Source organism: Bos mutus, chromosome 12 (assembly GCF_027580195.1).
Source record: "Bos mutus isolate GX-2022 chromosome 12, NWIPB_WYAK_1.1, whole genome shotgun sequence".
In the NCBI taxonomy this organism is placed as follows: Eukaryota; Metazoa; Chordata; class Mammalia; order Artiodactyla; family Bovidae; genus Bos; species Bos mutus.
This window is the reverse complement of record NC_091628.1, coordinates 71,719,092-71,731,242: the sequence shown is the minus strand read 5'-3', so window position 1 is coordinate 71,731,242 and position 12,151 is coordinate 71,719,092. Positions and strand designations below refer to the sequence as shown.

Here is a 12,151-nt window from a genome sequence, read left to right as displayed (position 1 = left end):
GGGACGGGCGTCGTGCAGGCAGGGGCTCCGGGCGGGGTCCGCAGGCCGCCTCCCCCGCTCGGCCTCTGTGTGACGTCACGGGGCCTGTGTGACGTCACAGCCGGCAGGCGGGCCTGCCCTGGCCGGTGCCGAGGTGGGTGGGGCGCTGGGCAGTCCTTTGCTTGGTCCGAGCGCTGCTGTGCTCGTGGAGCGTGTCGTGAGGCGCGTGGCCGGGGCTCGGCCAGGACATGCCTGCCAGGTGGGCCCGGGCCCCCGCCGGCCGCCCCCGTCCCGTGCCGGCCAGGCCGGGGCCCCGCACTGACCAGCTCTCTCCCCAGGTTCCCGTGACCCCTCGGCCCTCCTTCAGCTGCTAAGATGAGATATGCGCCCGAGTTCAAGAAGTCCCCCTCGCACCTCCTGAAGAAATTTGCAGGTGACTAGCTAGCCTGCAGGGGCGGCGGCCGGCCCGGCCCGGGTGGGCGGGGACTGTGCATCCCCGACAACAGGGGACACGCGGACAGCGAGGGGCCCTGAGGGCCGGGCCTTTCCAACCACGCCCACACCTCTCCCTTCTCCATCGAGTGACCGGTCCAGAGGCCCCTCGGAGGACTCGCCCCAGCGTGCCCAGGGACCCGGGGGCCGGCCTCCACACTGGGAGGGCGGGGCGCTCCTGAGCTGGAGGGCGGGGCCGCGGGCCGAGGTGGGGTCAGAGAGGGTCCCAAGGCTGGACTGAAGTGACTTAGCAGCAGCAGCAGCAAGGCAGGAAGGCCAGGTCGGAGCTGTTGGCGTCCCCAAACCCTCGCTTCACTGCCGTGGAGACTGGACATAAAGGAGACCCCCTAAGATGGCTTACATCTGGTTTCCCAGGGATGTCCCGAGTGGGCTTCCCCCCACAGGAGGCTCTCTGCCTGGGACGGGGTACCCTGATAACCTCCTGCACCTGGGCTGTCCAGGGAGCCCTCCTCCCCCATCTGTTTGGGGAGCCTGCCCCCCAACCTGGGTCTGTCTGGGGAGCCTGCCCTCCTCCCCCAAGTCTGGGGAGCCTGATCCCCCCATCTGTCTCGGGAGCCTGTCCCTGGGGATCCTTCCCCCACCAGGTCTGTCTGGGGAGCCTGTCCCCCACCTCTGTCTGGGGAACCCGCCCCCTCCAACCCCCTCCCTTCTATCTGGGGAGCCCCTGCCACCTGTCTGTCTGGGCAGCCCTGATGCAGGCCCGCAGGACGTGAGCGGCTCTCACACCCGAGGCACATGTCTGGTTCTGGACTCTTTCTAAGCCCAGGTTTCACCTCTGGGAACCAGGATGCAGGACTCCCGACTGCAGGAGCCAGACCGGAGGAGGGCGGGGAGGGGACCAGTGGGGCAGCTGTGGCCCTTGAGGGTCCTGCCCGTCCGTGCAGCTCACGCCACCCCGGGCCCTGAGCTCTGTCCTTCTCAGAGGACTTCTGAATTCTGAAATGACCCACGGCATCATCGCTTTCACACACCCTGTGCTTACACCTGACTTGGTAACACTTCCTGCCCCAGCTCCCGGCGCCCATGGTGTCAGACCTTCATTCCCGGTCTCTCTGTGGAGCGCGGAGCCTGGCGAGCTCTTGCCGAGATGCGTTAGTTCTTAGTCACTGGAGGACCCCGCGTTATCCTGTGTAATTAACTTGACCCTAATTTGTTCAGAAATTGCATTCTTTCCAGATCGGACTCTCAGAGTGAGGTCTGTGTGACACGCAGCGAAGACCGTAGCAAAACCCACCGCGCGTCCCTGCCCTGCACTCCTCGGAGTCCTCGGGGGCTGCAGCCGCAGGTGATGCCCTCCTTATGTCTGCTTTGCAGTGTGCGACATCCCGCTGTACGACATATGTGACTACAACGTCAGCAGGGATCGCTGCAAGGAGCTTGGCTGCTGCTTCTATAAAGGCATCTGCTACGAGAAGGCTGTGCCCAGTGAGTACGCCCCCCCGGGCCTGGGACAGCAGAGCCCCCGCGGGCCTGGGGTGGCAGAGCCCTGCGGGCCTGGGACGGCCTGCCCGCCTCGCCCCGGTCCCCCTTGCTGGACGGGCCTCCTTCCACGTCCCCTGGCCACATCACCCTGCTTGGTGCCACCCAGAAAAGAGTGCTTGGAGGGGCTGGCTGGGGGCCTTCAGCCACGGGGAACGTTCACTGCCCAGAGGGCTTACGCGCTACTGCAGGGGTTTCTTTGAGCTCCCTCCATCCTGGGGGCGTAGAAGGCTGAGCTGGAGCCCCTGGGTCCACAGAAAGAGCCGGCTCGGGCCGCGGCCCCTTGCACGGTGTGCAGGGACACACTTGACCCGGTGGGGGTCGCGGCCGCAAGGGCCCAGGACGGGCCACCGTCAAGGGTCAGAATAAGACGTCAACCCGACACAGCTCTGCTCCCCATCCTGAGCCCAGGGACGGACCTGGGGGTCAGGGTGAGACTGGCAGGGATGCCCGGGAGGGTGGGGGCCTGAGCCGGGGAGTGGCCACACCCCCAGGCCAGGCAGTGTGGAGGGCACCCCGGGAAGCAGGACTCGGGGGGCGGCCTGAAGCAGGTGGGGGGTGGGGAGGAGGAGGTGAGCCACGACGCCTGGACCCCAAGGGACGCTGCCACGGCGCTCTCTGGATTTTCTGCCTCTGCTCATCTGGATTAGTGTCTCTGAGCCCTCAAGCTCCACTTGGTGGTACATGCATTTTCCTGGCCCGTATGCCTCCCTTTTAGAAGGAGGGGTGAGGGCTTGAGGACTTTGGGGAAGGGCACACGGTCTCGGGAACAGGCAGTCTGCAGGAGGCCTCATCAGACGCAGGAAAGAGCCCCGGGCACTGGCTGCGGACCCTCAACAGCTCGGACGCTTTGGGAAATGTATCCCGGGCCCCTGCCCCCCGGGGGGCATGCTGTGCTCTGCGGCCCGCCAGGTCTCCTCTCTGGTCCCAGTGGGGCTCAGCCCCCCACCCCCAAGACCTGCCTTCTCGTTCCTGGAGCTGGGAAGCCACTGCCCCAGGGGGCAGGCAGTCCCACTTAAAACGTCACTCCAGCGCCTTCAAGAAAGTGATGTTCTAGGCAAAACAGTTCAAGAAGCTAAAGCATTGGCAAGATCTGGGTTCAGTCAAATGGGGAGCAGTGTCTTCCCGTGGGGTGAAGATTTGGTACTTAGGTCAAAAGAGGCATCAGTTTGGCTCAAAAAAGAGGCAGAAAAGAGGCTGTATATTTGGGACACTCCATTGGAAAAGCCCCTGATGCTGGGAAAGATTGAAGGCAGAAGGAGAAGGGGGCGACAGAGGCTGAGGTGGTTGGATGGCATCACCGACGTGATGGACATGAATGAGCTTGAGTGGGCTCCGGGAGCTGGTGATGGACAGGGAGGCCTGGCGTGCTGCAGGCCGTGGGGTTGCACAGCGCTGGACACGACTGGGCTGGTGTCCCACGGATCTCTGAGGCTCTGTTAATTCGTCCTGACTCTGTTTCTCTCTGATACTCAGACCGCATGCTCTTGGTGGACCTATCTTTGGCTTTGCCGACTGTTTTCTTTTGTGGCTCAAATCGACCAGTTTGCTCCTCTGGTGAGACTTTAGTTTCCAGGATTATACATTCAACCTCAGAATTTCTATTTGGTTCCTTTTTTAATTAAATAATTTCTCTCTTTTTGTTGGTGAGACATCATTCTCATACTCTGTCCTTCAGATATGGCCGCCTTTAGTTCTCTGAGCCTGTTTAAAATAAAGTCTCTGCCCAGTAAGCCTAATATCTGGGCTTCCTGAGAGACCATTTCTATTGATGGCCTTTTTCATATCATGTACAATGGCCATATTTTCGTGTTACTTTGCATGTGTCATATCTTTTTAGTTGTTGTTGAAAACCAGACATTTAAATTATATAATGTGGTGACTCTGAAAACCAGGTTCCCCTGCCTCCTAAACCTCTCGCTGGGGCTGGGTCATTGTCTAACAGTACTTTTCTAAGTGGATTCTGTAGCGTCTGTTTTCTTTGAAGCTCACTGAAGACTCTCTTTGGTTAGCCTAGTGGTCAGCTAGTGTCTGGACAGAAACCTCTGTAGATGCCCGGAAATAATCATCTCCCAGTCTCCGCCAAGGGCCCTGTGTGTGGGCCGGGACCCCGTGTCACCCAGGTGGTCCCCAGCTCTGCCTTAGTCTCCGCTTCCTGCTTGCATGGAACCTGAAGCTCAGCCAGCAGGGTGAGCCTGGGACCGCCTCTGCTCTCCTAGGGCTGCTCCCTGCCTTCCAAGGGCTGCATCACAGCTCTCCAAGTCTCCCTGGAGACGGACCACTCCCCAGGCTTTCCCGCGAAGCTTTCTGCTCAGCCTGTTGTTTGCCCCGAGCTGCTGTCAACCACGTCAGCCGCTGTGGTTTCGACAGTCGCCTCTGATTGCTTCCAGCCGACCGTAATTTGCTGCTTCTGGCATTTTCCATCCTTTTGTTGCCGTTTTGCGGTTTTGGTGGTTGGACACATCTCACTGTGTGGAGAGCAGCCAGTCTGGCTCACTTCGTCTCCATCATGGAGTTTCTCTTCTTAGAGGATGTTGGTGTCCTAAGCCCATATGCAGCTTAGTTTTTCTGAGACGTGTACTGTGGGAAGCTCCTAAAAGCAGGGAACTTTAACACCCAAGGGTAGTGGGTTTGCTCTTCAACCTTCTATATATAAAGATGCAAAAGACATTAAACTCCCAGGTCAAGTCCCAGGACAGGTCACTGCTGCTGTTCAGTCGCTCAGTCGTGTCTGACTCTGCGACCCCATGGCCTGCAGCACGCCAGGCTTCCCTGTCCTTCACCAACTCCTGGAGTGTGCTCAAACTCATGTCCACTGAGCGGGTGATGCCACCCTCTGTCGTCCCCTTCTCCTCCTGCCTTCAGTCTTTCCCAGCATCGGTTCGTCGTTTTAGCCGTTAATCATCCCTGTGTGCTCACATCATAATGAAATGGAGCCCTAATAGCATGAAGCAGTGACACGGATCATTCAAGGAAGATCGCAGCCAGCGAGAGAACAGAAACTCAAGCTGATGCTTTTTCTTCTTTCATCTGTTCCGTCTCTGAGCATCTTCTTATCAGAATTTCGTGGTGGGAGCTGGCCACTTGTAAATGTTTGTATTTGAGACATAGTGTAAATTGGTACCATCACCTATCACTTATTTGAAAAATAAGCCTTATTCTTTTCAGCACCTAAATTACTAGTGTCTCTAAGGAACCTAGAAAAGAACACAAACCCAGGAATTTTCTGTCCTTGAAGAGGGCTCATTGTTCTACAAGTGGGTATGTCATTTTTTTGCATGGAGGCGAGGGCTGAGCCTCTTTCCATCCTTTCGGTTATAACACACGAGTCGTGTGGGCTGGGCCTTTCTTCCGACTTCCCTCGAGTTTGCGAGCGTGGCCCGTCTGTGGGCAGAGCCTGGGCAGCGAGCCCTGCACTGGGCTCTCACCGTGCCCTCGGTACTTTTCGTTTCTTTGACATTTTCTCGTTTAAGAGGCACGTGAACCTTTGTGCTGTAAGTTGTAGTGTTCCGTGACAGGGTATTATGAGCTCTTTGTGCTCATAATTCCATGTTATGAAAACCTTTCACCAACTTCTTAAATTGGCTGGTTTGAAGTGCACTTCGTGTTATGGCATAATCTGTATTATTAAGAACGTGAACTTGGGGAATTAGCATTAGATCTTTGAGAAAGAAATGGGAACTCAAAGAGAATGACTTGCTTTCAGTCTTCAGCTTGAGTTTCGGGTACACCATTTAACCTGTCATTTTTTTTTCCGCTAAGTATGTGACTTCAGTTTCTTTGTGGGACTTGCTGAGACAATTTCAAAACTTTTGTTTAACTATCTGGGGGAGGCTTTGCCAAGATATTTTTTCAATTGCTGCTGTTTCTGAGTGATCAATCATAATATGTGTTATATGATAAATCGCACATATTGCTTGCCACTGATGCATGCTGGCTGGAGATTGTGCAGAGAGAATCATTGAGATTCAGTCTCTGCCTTCAAGAGCTCGACCTCAAGAAAGAAAAGTACTTGCACCAAGATACCAAAGATACAACCAACAATTGAAAACTAAAACTTTTAACCGACTAAATCCGCGTGTCTCTCTAATAGGGATCCACTTACATTTAGATTCTGAATCCCTTTCATAAACTAGGACACAAATAGATTCTGAATTTCTTTCATGAAACGGGACACAAATCACACTAAGGAACAGCTGCTTCTGGGAATGCAAGAACGTGTGGGCTGCTGTCTTCTCCCTGGGTGGTGGTTTAGTCACTCAGTCATGTCCAGCTCTTTTGTGACCCCGTGGACTGTAGCCCACCAGGCTCCTCTGTCCATGGTATTCTCCAGGCAAGAACACTGGAGTGTGTGTGGCCATTTCCTCCTCCAGGGGCTCTTTCTGACACAGGGACTGCAGGCGGATTCTTTACCATCTGAGCCCCAGGGGCTTCCCAGGGGCTTCCTCTTCTTCGCTTGGAAGCTCCTGTCTCCTGCACTGCAGGAGGATTCTTTACCATCTGAGCCCCAGGGGCTTCCTCTTCTTCGCTTGGAAGCTCCTAATTCACTCTTAGGCTTGGTTTCAGTTCCGTTCATTCGACACCGTGCGTTGACTGCACAGAGGTCTAGGAACTGCCCCGTATTATCTATCACCAGGTGATAAATTACCAAGCTTAATGGCTTTAAGCAGCAATTCAGAGGCTTGGCTGGGTGGTTTGGGCTCAGGTGGCTCACGAGACCGCATTTAAGATTTCGGGAGGGGGTGGTTGTCTGAGGCCAGCCCAGGGCTGGACGAGCTGCTTTGAGGCTCTCAGTCTGCTGCGGGGCAGCACTGGGTGTGCACAGAAGCCTGCTCCACGCCACAGGTCAGCTCGCAGCTGTGAGATGCTCTTCCCTGAGGCCAGCGGCCGGACCATGAGCTGGGCCGCAGCTGCAGTGACCCTGACCTTGGAGGTCGCGTCCCCCTGCAGTGCCCAGTTCAGAGGTCACCACGGGAGTGTCTACACCACTGCGTTCATACTGGGGGTAAGAAACATGAGGCAGGTTATCATAGTCCTGGAGGCGAGGAGGTGAGCCCAGGGGAACGCCTTTCCACAGCCAAGGCATTGGGGACAGAAAGAAGCCAACTGCCAGGAGGCGCCTCCAGCAAGAAGCTCCCAGCCGGTCATGGTCCTGGGGCGGCGGCTGCCCCCAAGCACCCCCACGCCCTCTGCCTGTGAACTCGCTCGTGAGAGCCTGCCGCATACTCAGCCCCTGCTCACCGCGCTGGGTGGCGTCGCCCCTTTCCGTTTCCTGACTCGAGCCTCACATCTGGGACCCCGCGGCCCCAGGGAACCACCAGCGAGGATGCTGTCTGATGCTGCTGTTACTGGGTCAGGGGCAGACGGCTCAGAGGAAGGAGGAAGCGAGGGACTGAAGAGGTCACGTCACACGTTGGGTCGGCATTCGCCAGCCGGCTGCTCCCTTGCTTGGAGAAAGGGTAAAGGGTCGGCGAGGAGGCCAGCTGAGCATGCTGATGGCCCAGCCAGGGTCAGGGCTCAAGCTCCTTGCATAGGGCACTGTGCAGGCCCACCTGCCTGCCTCGCTCCTTAAAATCCTGGCCTGAGCCTCACGAGAACGCGGGGACAGAACCAGGGGGAGATGGTCCAAGTGCCTCCACGCGGAGCTCCTAGGCCCCGGGGACGTGGGTCCTGCTCTTCAGTCGTCCGAGTCCCGAGCTGGCTGGCGGAAGGAGGCCCAGCATCAGTCCGTAGGGAAGGCTGGCCCCCTGGACCCGCCTGTGAGCCTGGGCACCGAGAGGGCCCCCAAGGCGGAGGACCACCCCCGCCCCGGAAGGCCTGGGGGTCGCCCAACTCCTCCCTCCCTCTCCTTCCCAGGAGTGGACAAGGGCTGAGAGTTCACACCCATAAGGGGTGCTCCTGCACAGGGACACTCGGGGGGCATGGTTGCCCTGAGTCACCTTGAGAAGCACCGGGCCTTCCTTTGGGGGCTAGTCTGGAGAAGGTGGGAGCCACTGGGGGCAGTGGCCACCCCTCATGGATAAAGGAGTCAGACTGAAATTTGCAGTCAGACCTGTGCAATTTGTCACCTGAAAGCGCCTCCTAATGTCTTGGTACAACTGACCTGTGTACTGAGGGACCATTTCCAGGGAGGCCAGGACAGAGGGAGGCCAGGGCAGGGGGCAGCCCAGGTTCCAGGAGGCTGGGTGCTGCTGATTCTGGAGGACAGATGGACAGAATGTTTGGACAGACATCCAGACAGATGGACGGCCCACCCCATCACTGTCCTCAGGGGACGGTTCTAGGGGGCCCTCACGAGGGCCAGTTCGGGTCCCTGGATGCGTTTCCGGGGGAGGAAGGGGCAGAGGCTAAGCCGGGCTGGGGGCGTGGCCGGCGGCGGGCGGGGGGCGTGGCCGCCGCTGGGAAGCAGGCGGCTTTGGGGAGACGCTGGCCCGCAGTGACGCCCAGGAACTGTTTTCCAGGTTACGTGCAGGTGTTTTCCGCCCTGATCGTGATCATCGCTGGGGCTTTTGTCATCACCATCATTTACAGGTCAGCGCTTTCCTTCTCTGAACCTCACCTGCGGGCCCGAGGGGACAGGAACAGGGTGCTGTGTGGGCGGGCGGCTCCCAGACTTGCTGCGGTGTGGGCGACGAGGAGGGCCGTCTTTGGGCATGAGCCGGCCAGGGTGCGCGCTTTCCTGCCCAGCACCCTCAGGGCTGATGCCAGCGGCACTGAAGGACGCTGGTGCCAGCCTGGCTCCTCGCATCTCAGCCTCACGGCCAGTGAGCGCGGTCTGCAGGCCGCCAGGCCCCACCCTCGGCCTGCGCGGTTGCGCGGCAGGCTTGTGCTCAGGCGTGCGTCGGGGGTGCGTGTTAGTGGTCAGGACCCGCCCTCCAGGCCCTGCAGCTGCCACAGGTCCTCAGGCAGGGCCGGACTGCAGCCTGCACTCGGGCCCCCGGCCCCTGTCCTGTGAATGGAAGCCGGTGAGGCTGGTTGAACCACTCCATCCAACGGCGAGGAAAAAGCATGTTCCTCCTCCAAGTGGAGCCGGGTGGCACCTCTGTGGCCCAGCCTGGCCGTGACCGTGGCCCACGCACACCCGGCCCGCTCCCTGTGTGTCTGTGGGAGCCTGGGTGCCACGCGCCCGGTGAGTCTGGAGCTTGTGTGAAACAAAGCTGAGGCGACAGAGCATTTCTCCTTCAAACCCGCGGGCAGGGTCGTGAACGCTGTGATGCTGCGGGTGTGTCCCGGTGGAAGGCCGGGCGGCCCCTCGGGGTCCCCATCCTTTTCTCTCTGCCCATCAGAGTCATCCAGGAGAGCCGGAGAGAAAAGGAAGTCCCCACGGAGGCGCCTGTGTCGGCCAAGTCCAGCGTCCAGGTGGAGACGCAGCCCCCCAGCAGCGCGGGGGCGGGCTCGAAGGCCCCGAGCGTGGAGAGGCCGCAGTCCAAGGAGAGCGGCACGGAGGACGGTAAGGCGGCGGGCCAGCCGGCTTCACTTCTGCCAAGAGCGCCTCTGCTAGAGACCCTCGGCCTCCACCCCGGCCCCCGCGTGTGCTGCTCGCCTGCTAGCCTGAACAGGAGCACGATCTGTCTTCTCCGACCCGGAGGGTGGGCTTGTGAGGTGGGCTCCGCCCGTGGCATGGCTTCCGTCCACAGCGTCCTCCCTTTCCTGCCCCCAGGCCTGGCAGGCAGGGGGCGCAGGGCGGTGGGCTGACCTCTCTCAGGAGCTGGCTGGAAGCCGGCAGTCTCAGAGCATCGCCGCCTGGGACACGTCCTGCCTGTGCTGGTTCCCAGGAAGCCCCTTGCCCTTGCAGGCAGGCAGCTTTGGCCGGAGCCCCTGGCAGGTTCGAGGAGACGTGGCTGCGGTGACCAGCTGTCCTGGGCCGTGGTCGGTGGGAGTCAGCCTCGGGCTCTCACTGTCCCAAGGGGCAGCGAGCAGGCTGCCTGGCTGTCCTCTGGGACATGGCTGCAGCCCTGGGGGGCCTGCAGGCTTGGTGCTCACCTCCCATGGGGGTGCTGTTCGGGGGCTGCAGAGGCTCTGGCCCCAGGACTCAGTGGAGAGACCCCAGTAGGGGAGGCAGAGACCCAGCTGCCAAGCGCGCTTCTGAGTGAATCACATCCCTGCAGCTGCATCCACAGGCCCTGGAGGGTCTCCCCCTTGGGTGGCCGAGAGTCCCACTCAAAACCCACTTCTCTCTGTTTTATCTTTAAATCCAGCGAGTCTCATAGTAACAGAGGAGGAGGAAACAGAGGACTGAGGCGCGAGACAGAGGCTGAGTGATGACGGGAGGAAAACTCTGACCGCGGTGGGGCGGCCGGGGAACGGCCTAAATATTTTGTAGAGTGACCACCGGTGAGAGAAAATAAAGGTATTTTGAAATGCTTGTGCTCTGTGTTGGGTCCCCAAAGCTTGTTTTTCTGCCTCAGGAGGGAGCAACCCCTGAGCTGAGACCGGGCCCCAGGAGCTTGCGTTCTCGACGCTCAGCTTGTTCCAACCTGGGCCAGGCAGCCCACGGTGCCAGCTCACCCCCACCCAGGGTGGGCTGCCGGCTCGAGACGGGTGGTCACTCAGACCCACAGGGAAGTCAGGCCTGGCCCATTTTACATGTCAGCTTGACGGGCCGCTGGGTGTCAGGGACACGGTCATATGTTATTCTGGATATTTCTGGATGAGGTTTCTGGGTGGGGAAGGTGGACTGAGGGGACCACAGCCCCTCCCTAGTGAGGGTGAAGGTGTAAGTGTCTCTCAGTCGTGTCCGACTCTTTGCAACCCTGTGGACTGCTCCTCTGTCCGTGGGATTCTCCAGGCCAGAATACTGAAGTGGGGTGCCATTCCCTTCTCCAGGGGATCTTCCCAATTCAGGGATGGGACCCGGGTCTCCCGCATGGTGGGCAGATTCTTTCCCTGGGTGGGCCTCTGCGGTCCGTCCTGAACAGAAGGAGGAAGGAATAGGCTGACCCTCCCATCGAGGGAATTCCTCATGCCCGCCCTGACTGCCTTTGAACCGAGACATCATCTTTCTCCTGCTTCGGAGTCGAGCTGAGACGGCTCTGCCCCGGTCTTGGGCCTGACGGACGCAGCCTGGCGCGGGCGGCACAGACTCTGCTGGGCCAGGGCTGCTTGCGCTTCTCGGGATGTGTCCGCCCCCAGTTCCTGTCAGTCAGTCAGTCAGTCGGTCTCGGGCTGATTCTGTTCCTCTGGGGAACCTGACCAGGACCCAGCTGGGTAGTAGAGAACCTGGCCTCAGCCCAAAGAGAGACCTGGCGCCTGAGGTCCCTGCTGAGCCATGGAGTGTCCCAAGTATAGGCGTGTCTTGTGATGGGGCGAGGGGGCTGGGCCTAGGTCACACCCACACGGTGACTCGGGTGGGGGACTGGCCACAGAGAGATCAGCCCTGGATCTCAGCCTGACCTCTGGGAGGACAGAAGGCTGGAGATCGGGCAGCGATTCAGCCACGTCTGTGATGAAGCCACCGCACACACTCAGAGGTTGAGGCTGAGCCAAGCACCCCGGGCAGGGACCCCGTCGACCAGGCAGGGGGTGATGTGTCCTGACAACAGGGCTGCACCACCTGTGGACGCTCCCACCCCATCTCGTGTGCCTGCCTTGGCTAGAAAGGAAGAGACGCATCCGTTTCGTTTTCCTGAACCTGTGATTGTGGGAGTCGTGCTTCCCTGAGCTCTGTGACTTGTTCTAGCAGATTGTGGGCCACGAGGGTGCTTGTGAAGCCCCCCGAGGGTGCAGCCAGCCGGCCTGGAGCACGGGCACTCCGGGGACCCCGGGATGATGGCCGGTGTTGGAGGGGACGGCTGGTCCCTCCGGTCGTGCGGTGTGGCCACCCCTTCCTCACCACAGTGACCTCCCTGGCTGGGAGGTGGGCTCAGCTCTGCTCCCCGCTGGGGTCAGGAGGACGCCCGCCCTGGCGCGGGGAGGTGGGCAGGCCTGCTCTGTGAATGCACAGAATGCGGCCCCTTGGCTGCAGATTGGGTGGAGAGGGTACCAGTCCTGGTCTCGGGTGTCTGAGGGAAAGCGGCCATCCTGCAGAGAGCCACCGGTCTAGAAGACTGGCAAGAGCCGCGCCCTGTCTTGCATCCTAAATCTTGGGACTGTGTGTTCTCTGCGGCTATCCACTGCCCCTCTACAGCGGGGAAGCCAGACAGCCCTCATCAGAGGGAACAACCCGCTTCCGTAACCGGCC

General features: G+C 59.8%; 1 protein-coding gene across 1 annotated transcript; it reads left to right on the top strand.

Annotated features, from left to right (window-relative positions):
• Positions 1–354: 354 nt before the first annotated feature.
• Positions 355–10,290, top strand: TEX29 (testis expressed 29). The gene is made up of 5 exons (XM_005904639.3): positions 355–412; positions 1,807–1,917; positions 8,433–8,502; positions 9,258–9,421; positions 10,170–10,290. Exons 1-5 carry the CDS (start codon positions 355–357, stop codon positions 10,208–10,210), a joined length of 444 nt encoding a protein of 147 aa, XP_005904701.1. The 3' UTR covers positions 10,211–10,290.
• Positions 10,291–12,151: the final 1,861 nt, after the last annotated feature.

What these genes read in the sequence shown, in the direction of transcription:
- TEX29 (XM_005904639.3), top strand. Translation starts at nt 355, where the DNA reads ATGAGATATGCGCCCGAGTTCAAGAAGTCCCCCTCGCACCTCCTGAAG. An exon ending in CCTCCTGAAGAAATTTGCAG is followed by an intron (nt 413 to 1,806) that starts GTGACTAGCTAG and finishes TCTGCTTTGCAG; the next exon opens with TGTGCGACATCCCGCTGTAC. An exon ending in GGAGAGCGGCACGGAGGACG is followed by an intron (nt 9,422 to 10,169) that starts GTAAGGCGGCGG and finishes CTTTAAATCCAG; the next exon opens with CGAGTCTCATAGTAACAGAG.